The following is an 11,097-nucleotide window of genomic DNA, read 5'->3' as shown; positions in this document are numbered from 1 at the left end:
ACAGCAGGAGATGACCATCATCACCCAACCAGCTGGGGTGCTGAAGGGCTGTGACCCTGCTGGCTGCAGCCCTGCCTGCCCACCTGGCCCCACTCACGGCCCTGCTCAGCTGTGCCCAGCACCCTGGGGTGCCCCAGCCCTGCCCTCTGCCCAGGGCTGCAGGACGGGACAGGACAGGACAGGGCACTGCCTGCACCAGGTCTGGGTGCTCTGGGACGTGGGCCAGGCCCCTCGCAGGGAGAGCCTCTGTGGGATCCCAGGTGAGGCTGTGGGATCCCAGGTGAGGCTGTGGGATCCCAGGCCAGGCCCCTCGCAGGGAGAGCCTCTGTGGGATACCAGGTGAGGCTGTGGGATCGCAGGCCAGGCCCCTCTCAGGGAGAGCTGCTGTGGGATCCCAGGCCAGGCCCTTCTCAGGGAGAGTCTCTGTGGGATCCCAGGCCAGGCCCCTCTCAGGGAGAGCCTCTGTGGGATCGCAGCTCAGACCCCTGTCAGGGAGAGTCTCTGTGGGATCCCAGCTCAGGCCCCTCTCAGGGAGAGTCTCTGTGGGATCGCAGCTCAGACCGCTGTCAGGGAGAGTCTCTGTGGGATCCCAGGCCATGCTGTGGGATCCCAGGCCAGGCCCCTATCAGGGAGAGTCTCTGTGGGATCCCAGGCCATGCTGTGGGATCCCAGGCCAGGCCCCTCGCAGGGAGAGTCTCTGTGGGATCCCAGGCCATGCTGTGGGATCCCAGGCCAGGCCTCTCGCAGGGAGAGTCTCTGTGGGATCGCAGCTCAGACCCCTGTCAGGGAGAGTCTCTGTGGGATCCCAGGCCATGCTGTGGGATCCCAGGCCAGGCCCCTCTCAGGGAGAGCCGCTGTGGGATCGCAGCTCAGTCCCCTTGCAGGGAGAGCCGCTGTGGGACCCCAGCGCTCCCCCAGCCCACCCCGGCCAGCCGGAGCCGGCACAGGGGAATGGCCCCACGCCCGGTGCCTCCTGGCAGCCCCACGGCAGGAGCTCTGCAGCACCGAGGCCCGGCCCCGCTCCAGCAGGGCAGTCACCGCGAGGCTGGCTGGCGTACCGAGTGAATATTTTATTTTACACAACAAAACAACACAGCGTTGTTGCTCCTGTACAGCATCTGCCTAAAAACAAAGGCAACACCATTGTCACGGAAAAGAAATATACAGTCTGACCAGTTTAAAAAATATCATTTTACTGATTGATCCAGAAGTGGTTATTTGTTAGCTTGGAGGAAATTGCATTTCCTTTATAAAAGGCTTTTTCTGTGAAAACTCTCTCTTTTGTTTTCTGCTACCGCAGAACCAGGAAGCCAGTCCTAGAGCAGGGAAGGCACTGGTGCTGTTTCGTGCTTTTTTTCACCCCTTAATCTTTTTTTCCTTTTTTTTTTTTTTTTTTTTTTAATCTCTGAATGTTGCCTTCGGTTTTGATATTAAATAAAACCAAACGGAAAACTAAATAAACCCCCGTGTGCACTGGGTGGCTTATACAGAACCCCGCATGAACAAGCCATTAATCAGCGAGACAGCAGTGGACATCCAAATCCAATTCCCTGGGAAAAGGGAGTTTCACACAACGTTTGGTGGTTTTAGTTAAAATAAAAATTTAAAAAAAAAAAAAAAAAAGAAAAAAGAAAAAAAAAAGCAGGTCACACAGTGCTTTCCAATATCCACTCAGAACTGGAGAAAGTTGCTTTTCCGCCGGGGGCCGCGGCGCAGTCTGCCTGGAGCAGCATCCCGTTCATGGACATGCTCCGCTTGGAGCGCAGGCCGGCGCCGCCGCGGGGCTCCAGCAGCTCGCCGCCCAGCGAGCGCCGCCGCTTGGCGCGGCACGCGTCGGCCGGCAGCGTCAGGAACTTACTTGGCTTGGATTGTGCTCTTTTGTACGTGGGGGCCGCGTCGGGGGCGCGGCCGGCCAGCTGCAGGGCCGTGGAGTTGTTCCTGTTCGAGTTCTGGGGCTCGGCGCCGCCGCCCGCCTCGCCCTGCGGCTCGCTGCCGGGCTTTGGCCCCGACTTTCGCTTCTGCTTCTGCGGCAGGGAAGCGCTGGAAGTCCAGGCGGGAGGCAAAGCCGAGGTAGTGGTGGCCGAGTCCTGGCCGGAGCCGGTGTCCGGCGACTGCGTGGCGCCGTCGCCGGCAGCCTTGCAGCACTGGATGCCCTCCTCGTGCCCGAGAGCCTGCTTGGACATGGACTGCGACAGCGCCCCGCTGCAGCCCTGGATCTGAGCCCCGTTGGTCTGCGAGTACACGTTGCTGACCTTGGTGGCCTTCTGCTGCCCGTTGTTGTTACACACCTTGTAGCGGATCATGAGGATGATGATGAACACGAGCACGGACGCCACAATGATCCCACCGATGATGATAATCATGGTCCCACCCAGGAACTGGGACTGCATGAAGTGGCAGCGCACGTAATCCTGCTCGGTGGTGAACTGCGTGCAGCCCACCACCCTGGTGGCCGTCAGCGAGGTGATCCCGTCGTCGTAGATGGCCAGGACGCACAGGTCGTACATTGTCCCCGCAGCCAGGTTGTTGACCAGAAAGGTTTTGCTCGTGGGAGGTATCATTCTGGGGGAGAAGGAAACCAGTGTGAATGAACCTGGTGGACACAGCGGCACCTTCCCACCTTGTGGGGCAGCCCAGGCCATGCTGGGCACCACCACAGCTTGTGTGTCTACTGTCCCTGTGTGGCTCATCTCCATCCCCCAGTAGCTCCTTCCCGGCCTTCCATGTAGCAGCAGTCACTGCCAAGGCCCCTGGCACGGCTCAGCATGGCAGAGCCCCCCATTAGAACCACCACATCAAAAACGTAGAATCACAGGATCACAGAATGGCCTGGGTTGAAAGAGACATTTAAAGACCATCTAGTTCACCCTCCTGCCATGGGCAGGGACACCTTTCACCAGACAAGGTTGCTCCAGGCCCTGTCCAGCCTGGCCTTGGACACTTCCATGGATGAGGCACCCATAACTTCTCTGAAGCTGTACCACAGTCTCACTGTCCTCACAGAGAAGAAGTCTTTTCAGTTACCTGATCTACATCTACCCTCTTTCAGTTTAAAGCTAGCACCCCTTGTCCTAGTAATGGATAAAGAAATTCACAGAAGAAATGACCAAGCAAAGCCAGTGCTGAAGGGTGCAACAGCTACACCTGGCAGCACAGAGCCCCCCTGCACTTCTCCAGCACAGGCACCACCAGAAAGTGCTGTGAGGAACATGTTCACAGACACTGTCCACCCTGCACTTCCACAAAGCTGAGCACATTAGGCACCATTTAATCCATCTGCCTTCACAACCTTTCTCTGATCAGTTCAGAGGATTAGAGGTCCACTTGGATTACCTAAAAATAACACTGTTCTAAGTAATTTTCCTGTTTGTGAGTAGAAATGGCACGAGTCCTTTCTGAGGCTCCCACCATGAGCTGCCAGGGCTGGGCTCCGCTCAGCTGGCACGGTATGGCCCAGCAGAGGGGTGCCCAGGCCAGGGCCACACGGCAGCACCACGCACCCAGCACGGTCCCACAGGGGCAGGCTGGGGCTGCCTTACCTGTAAACAAGGGAGTCATCGTAAGTACCATTGTACTGGATTTGAAACATACGTATCCCAGGTATATTCCTCTGAAAATTGAATTTCAGCAGAGCCGTGGAGGACGTCGCTTCCGCGACGACCACTTTCTTATCCTGGCTGACTTTAGTATCCCCGTTGCTACTGCTGGCGTTGGAGCCCGACTTGGTGGATGTGGAGATATCCGAGGAGCCCGGGTCAGGCTCGTGGATGTGGTTTGTGCTGTTCAGCAGGTGGGGCAGTTTGATGATGTGCAGGTCCACGGTCTGCGTGGCCTCCCCCGCGGGGTTGGAAGCGATGCAGGTGAAGGAGCCCGTGTCCTTCACCGTGGTGATGAGGATGTCGAGCGTCCCGTTGTCGTACACCGTGGACCTGGTGGCGTTGGAGATCAGTTTGCCCTCGGGTGAAATCCAATGGATCGCTGGCTCAGGGTCACCACGGGCCTTGCAGCGCAGGGCTGCCCGCTGCCCCTCCAGCACCCGCAGCTCGTGGGTGTGCCGGGTGATGAGGGGGGGCTCGCACAGGAACTCCTCCTCGGGGATCGACCAGAAGTACCGGCCAGACAGCAGCGTGGGAGAGGCACAGGTCTCCAGGTCGTCCTCCCTGGAAAGGCGCCTCAGCCACAAAAGCTCACAGTTGCAATGCAAGGGGTTCCCACCAAAGCTCAGCGCAAATGTCGAGGGGCTGATAATTCCTGAGGTTGCCAGCACCTGAGCGCGCTGGAAGAGCGGGTCAGGCGGCAGCTTCTGCAGTTTGTTGGACGTGACGTCCAGCCTGGTCATCTTGTGGAGGTGGGAGAAGGTCCCCTTAGGAATATGGTCAATCATGTTGTGGTCAAGACTGAGAGTGTGCAAACTGACCATTTTCTCCACGGCATCCCAAGGGATGGTTTCCAGATTGTTGTAAGACAAATCCAATTCCTCGAGAGCTAAAACATCATCAAAAGCTGTGGAAGAAATTAAAGTCAGCTGATTGTTGTTCAGTATCAAGTGGTGGAGATTGGAGAGCCCACTGAACATGTCATTAGTTATCTTAGTCAATCGGTTGCTGTTCAAATGCAGAGCCCGCAAATTGCGCAGGTCGGCAAACGCGTGAGGTGTGATAAAACTGATTGTATTCCGGGACAGCGTCAGGTCCACCAGGCTGGTCATGTTGGCAAAGTCTTTCCTTTTAATGTTTGTAACAAAGTTGTCTGCCAGCCGCAGCTCCACGGTCCTCCTGTCAATGTTGGGAGGAACAAACAAGAGCCCTTTCTTGGCACAGAGGGTGGCGAGGTTGGGAGACAAGATCTGACAGACGCAGCGCTTGGGGCAGATCTGAGCTCGCACCGCTACGCCAATGAACAGCAGAAACAAAAGCAGTTTTTCCATTGTAGAACAGATTCAAGAGCCTGCAAGGGAGACCAAACAACAGTTAGTCTCTGTGAGATAAAACAGACACAATAAAAAAGCCAAGACAGACAGTCTGTGGTTAAACCATGGAACTGAAGTTCAGGTAGCAGCGAGTTACCCTCCCTGTGTTACCTGGTTCTTCTCCATGCCCCCATCCTGACACAAGAGTGCCTGCCAGGAGTACAGCTGAGAGTCAGGGAGGTTTGCAGCCCCATGTATACACACTGACACTCTTACAATTGACAAAGCCATTGTAATGGCTCGAGCTCATCCTGCTGCCCAGCGCAGCTCCACGTCCCAGCAAAGCCCCTGTCCTCCCAGGCAGCTGGCCATAGTGACAAATGTCCAGGTATACAAAATGAGGAGTGGCTCATGTGTGCTTCACTTGCTAAGCTTAAACTCTCAGCAGCCTTGAAATCGCAGCAGCTCAATGGGTTTACAGCCATCTCTACTGAACATTTAAGCTCTTAATGCTATTTTCAGAATAAACTCAGAAGGAGCCGATTTTATGTCATTCAAACCCCAAAAATGCAAATAAAACAAAACAAAAAAAAAAAAAAAAAGAAGAAACAAAACAAAACAAAAAACCCAAGAAAAGCCCCTACAACAGAGATCTAAATAAAAATGTCTCTTGGGCTAATTTTAGCTGATCACAGCTTTCCGGCTCCCCCTGGAAAGCCCAGCGGTTCAATCAGCTTTATTGCTCACACTGCCAGGCCTGCTCCTCGTGGCAAGTGGGAGCAGGGCTGCCAGCAGCAGAGCCCACGCAGCTCAGTGAGGTCACCTACCTGTGACTGTGCCAAAGGCTCCCAGCATGGGTGGGAGGCTGGGGGTGCTCCTCCCTGGAACAGGTGGGAACATGGTCCCTGGAGAGCACCCACCTGAGGGAATTGTGCCATTGTGAGCAGGGGTGCTCAGAGGGGCTCCACGCTGAGACTGAGGCACTCAGCTCCCTTTGGGACTGGCACAATTATACGTGCTCAGATCAGATTACTCAGACCCATTACCACCCCAGAGATGCATTAATGAAGCTCAGCTGAAATACAGTTTCACAGCTAGCCAGAACCAGAGCTCTTGAATCGTCATTGATATTTAAAGACATTTAACATCAGAACAACAATTATTGCTCCTGTCATCCAGTCCATCCTTAAACCAAACCAAATCTGTGGTGCCGTGCAAGCAGAGGCAACAAAATGATTAGTGAAAATAGCAGTCCTAAACCTTGCTTTTCAGCACAATCAATGTACATTTTCCTGATACTTCTGGGGACTGCAAGTATTCAGGACTACTCCAACTTTTGAGTTCCCACTAGAAAAACAAAAGCCTGCTGCTGCGGTCCAAAGCAGAGTGTGCAGTGTGGGCAGTGCGGGGAGCTGCTCCCATAACCAGCATAACCAGCAGCATTCTTGCTGCCATGACTTGCGGCAAAGTGCCGTGGCAGCATTCAGGTGTGCTCTGTGCACTCACTTTGATGACAGCACTGCAAATCAGAGTGGCCCTGCAGGTGACAAGGACCTGGAGGAGAATGGCAATGCCAAGCAGTGAAGGACACGGCCTGCTGCAGCCCCCAGTCCCACTGGTGTCACCCACCAGCCACGTCCCACACCAGCAGCTGCACTTCATGGCCAGGGACTGCCACCTGTCCTTTCCAGGTGGGACTTTGCTCCTTTAATGTACATCTGGTAAGGACTAGATTGGAATGAGAACAGGCTCAGCAGCTCAGGGCACCTGCAGCACAGCCATGGGGTCCCCGGGCAGCCTTGGCTGGGAACACCGCGCTCATCTGAATTTGCTGACTTAAGGCTGCTAGTTTAGATTCATGGCAATGATTAAACTCATGTGCCTGGATTCAGCTAAGTCCATTGCCAGAGCTACCCAAGACTAACACAGGCTTCAACCCAAATCAGCAAGTTCCTGAGTTTGGAAATAGCATTACAAGATGAAATGACTTAAACAACAGCTTGATGTTGAACAGGGATGACGAGGTTACCACAAAGTTACCAACCAGAGGTGGGTTTTTTGGATGTTAAGAGAGTTTTGGCTATTGTCTCTGCCAATATCCTCGGGTCAAATGCCTGGCATATGGCCAGGGCTGGATGCAACGCCATCAGTGAACATCAGGCTCAAAGGGCTGCCATAAATGGGCCAAGACCAGCCCCCCTGGCAAGGCCAGCTGCCAGCACTGTCCCCCATGACTTGGGTTTAGGGACAGTCCTCTCCCGTGACCCTCTCAGTGACCTGGGCAGGGAAGTGAGCGCATCCCACGTACACCTGCCAATGACACTGAACTAGGAGGAGGGACTGAGCCCTCAGAGCTTGGGGTGCTTATGGAGAGGTGCTGGTGATCAGAGTGCCGAGCACCCACCAGCCCTGACTGCAACGAGGGCCTGTGAGGATTTGGCATCCGGATGCCTCTACTGATGGAAACAGCAAAGCCACACCTGGATCTACATGAGGCAGCTGGGATGGGGATAGCCCATCCTCCCCATGGGCATCATCCCTTGCTGCAGGGAAATATTTCACCTCGTTGCTGAAAAAACACAGAGCATTTCCTCTCAGAGGGCTCAGTGCAGCAGCCTTGTGGCTGGGCCCCTCCACTGAGACATTCTAGACAACAACACCAACTACAGGAGCTGGTGACTTAGGAGGACAGTCACCAAAAACCACACCTGCTGAAAGTCAGCCTGGACATGTGTCCCCTCCTCCCCCAGCACACCTCATCCCCCACACAGACAATCTGCAGAGATAGCAGCGCTGACATGCCCAAGAGCTCATTGCAGAAAACACCTTTTTGACTAATGAAAGCAATATGTGATTCTCATTACTTGCTTGAAAGATAACAAAACAGAAAGGAAACTGCATTCATACAAAAAACAAATGCCAGCTTCCTGGGAAGGTGGGCACTGCTCATTTACTGCTCAGTGCCTGCAACAGGACAAGGGTACTCAAGCTCTTTGTGTGACATTTGTGATTCACAAAAAAAGCCTCTCACATATACTGCTCTTTACATCCATTCTGTTCCTACATTTGATCATTTTGAGTTATTCATCTGTCTATAAACCTAAGTTGGAGTTGCTGTGGGCTGCATGGTCACACAGAGTGGGAACCATGTCTCCAAAGAGCCAGGAACCTGTGAGCCCCAGCACACTGCAGGGGCTGGATGCTCCTCCACTATTCCCCCATCGGCTGGAGGGGATGGACCGGAGTCCCCAGACTGCTGCTCCTGTCTCTGAGCAGATGAAGACTTTTCCTCCCCCCATTTCTCAGGAGTGGAGCAGGCCTGACAGTGCTGGGCAGGGCCAGGGCTCATGGAGGCAGGGACCCCTCCAGCACTGTCACCCCTGCCCACCTTCCCCTGGCCACTCTCAGGTGGGACATCCCCACACAGTGGGTGACACTCCCATGGTCCTTCCCCTACTGGGTGTTTCCCACAGGTCTTCTGGCCTTCACAGCACCTCCAGCCCATCCATGGAACACACACCTCCATTCCAGCTCTGGAACACACACCTCCATTCCATTCCATTCCATTCCATTCCATTCCATTCCATTCCATTCCATTCCATTCCATTCCATTCCACTCCATTCCATTCCAGCCCATCCATGGAACACACACCTCCATTCCATTCCATTCCATTCCATTCCATTCCATTCCATTCCAGCCCATCCATGGAACACACAGCTCCATTCCAGCCCGGCTCTGGAACACACACCTCCATTCCATTCCATTCCATTCCATTCCATTCCATTCCATTCCATTCCATTCCATTCCATTCCAGCCCATCCATGGAACACACAGCTCCATTCCAGCCCAGCTCTGGAACACACACCTCCATTCCATTCCATTCCATTCCATTCCATTCCATTCCATTCCATTCCATTCCATTCCATTCCATTCCATTCCACTCCATTCCATTCCAGCCCATCCATGGAACACACAGCTCCATTCCAGCCCAGCTCTGGAACACACAGCTCCATTCCATTCCACCCAGCCCAGCTCCCTCCCCAGGGATGCCAGGCTCATGCCAGCCCCAACCCTGGCAGCTGCAGAACATCCACCCCTGCACAGAGGAGCCATGAGCTGGCCTGGGACCAAGCCCACTCACAGGCAGGACGTAGGGTCACTCTCCTGCTCCAGCAGCACACATGGCTCTGTGAGACCCACTAGAGGATTTCCAGCGCTTCCAGAGGAGCCACCTGCTCCTGCTGGGTGACAGCCACCCACTCCTGGGTGACAGCCACCTGCTTCTGCTGGGTGACAGCCCCAACAGCCCTGGTGCCTCCTGGGCACACACAGTCCCCCTAGCCAGCACCTCCTGAGGGCAGACTCCCACCACAAAGCTGTGACAGGTGCTGAGAATGGGCAGAGTAAGCCCAGCCTGGTGGGGTACAGCTCTGAGCCCCAGCTGCACTGCCAGGGTGAGCAGCAGGCACAGCCTGGCACCCAGTCAGCAGCAGGCTGTGGGAATAACTGCCCACCTGTTCTAGCAGCACACAGAGGTCAGGGGAAGTGCTAATGAATTGGAAATTCCTGCCTGGAATGGATCCAAGGAACCCAGGACTGAAATGCCATGTCATGTGATGGCTCCTTGTGCCCAGCATGCTGGGGGCTTTGCTCCTCCTCTTTGGGACATGAAGTGCAGCATCTGCCAGCGGGCCCAGGGCTCCAAAGGGTCATTTACATATCGTGGATCACACAACACATGGGAGCAGAAGAATCCATAAGACAGCCATTAATTAGCAAACAACATCCAGTTCCTGTTTGGATGGCCAGCGTGCCAGGGATGCCCAGGGTACACACCAAGAGCTGCTGGAGCAGCTGCCAGCTCAGGGCCTGCCTCAGACATCATCTGTTACTGCTGAGGCCATAACAGAGCTACTGGCTGCCCTTCCCACCCCTCCAGAAGGATGGGTGGGAAGGAATCCACCCAGGATTCTCAGAGTCTTTGCAAATTCAGTTTCGTGATGGAGGAAAAAATAGTCTGGAAGCTGATGATGTTCATCTGCTGGGGATGGAGGAAGGGAAATCACAGCACCAGCCACCAGGCACCCCCCAGCCAAGCCAGAATGTGGTATGTACAAGGAGATTCTGGGATCTGTGGCATTCCAGCTGCTGGGACCAGTGGAGAATAAGGAGCTTCAGTTTCACCAAGATCAGTGGTTTGTAAACGGGTCGGAGGGTTTTGCTGAATTGGAAACAAAGTTCCTGAGGAAAAAAAACCCGCTTGAATCAAAGACACACACCCAGAGGTTTGCTCTGGGGGCTGTGCTAGCCACCCAATGCTGAGCTGGCCAGGATCACCATCCAGGAGCACCAGCCAGCACCACAAGGCCACCACATTTGACACTTGCTATAGGACTGGACAAGGGAATCCCCATGGGGAGCCATGAGACTGGGAAATCCTGTACCCTGGTCCCAGTTAAAGGGCTTCAGACAGCCACAAACCCCTCAGACCTCTGGGGGTCTCAGAAGCAGGAGCAAGGGCCCACAGTGAAGGGCAGGGGCAGTGCTGCCAGCTCATACAGGGATAATGCCTCTCCTAACATAATGTATGCTCCTTCCTCAAAAGCTCAATCCTTTCTGGATTTTTGCCGGGCTTTCCCTGTCTTCTACACAACAAACAGCTTCAGCACTTGCCCTTGCAATACACAGCTTAAAAACATGCCCATAAAGTTCAGAAATCGAGGAGAAAAATAGAATGTCCTTTTTTTAAAGCACTTTATTTTAGAATTGCTCCACATTGTCTGCAGCAGACAGCACTAACAATGCCAAGTGCTCAGAAAGGTAAAAGCCCCACGGGGTTCCTGCAGCAGTGCACATGTCACAGCCAGAGTGTTTCCAGCAGGGACACGGGCACATTCTGGGCATTGTCCCTTCACTGCTGCTGACACAGCACCCCGTGTCCTGCATTTCACAGGCATGCTGGAGCCTTCCCTGGAGGGATGGGCAGGGTCAGGATGGCTGCACTCAGGGCAGTGAGTGCCCAGCACCAACCTGGGCCTGGCCCTGCCTCCAGCACTGCTGGCTGCTGGCACAGTGACCCTGGCACAGTGACCCTGGGGTCAGCACAGCCAGGGCAGCAGAGATTCCCAGGGATTTCAGTGCTCTCCCTCCTAATTCTGCTCCCTGTCACACCCCACACGCGTCCCGG

General features: G+C 54.6%; 1 protein-coding gene across 2 annotated transcripts in view; it reads right to left on the bottom strand.

Annotated features, from left to right (window-relative positions):
• Positions 1–1,265: 1,265 nt before the first annotated feature.
• The window catches only part of LRFN5 (leucine rich repeat and fibronectin type III domain containing 5), a 41,122-nt gene continuing 31,290 nt past the window's right edge, over positions 1,266–11,097 (bottom strand). For both annotated transcript variants that reach the window (XM_084207932.1, XM_084207933.1), the window contains exons 2-3: positions 3,540–4,947; positions 1,266–2,562 (exon numbers count right to left, since the gene is read on the bottom strand). In XM_084207932.1, the coding sequence (XP_084064058.1) occupies positions 1,647–2,562; positions 3,540–4,927 (2,304 nt within the window). In that variant the 5' untranslated portion in view covers positions 4,928–4,947 and the 3' untranslated portion in view covers positions 1,266–1,646. The remainder of the gene's footprint in view (positions 2,563–3,539; positions 4,948–11,097) is intronic.

This window comes from Fringilla coelebs (genome assembly GCF_963513975.1).
Source record: "Fringilla coelebs genome assembly, chromosome: 6".
Taxonomy (NCBI): Eukaryota; Metazoa; Chordata; class Aves; order Passeriformes; family Fringillidae; genus Fringilla; species Fringilla coelebs.
Note: the sequence above shows the minus strand (reverse complement) of the source record. Positions and strands in the feature narration are given on the sequence as shown.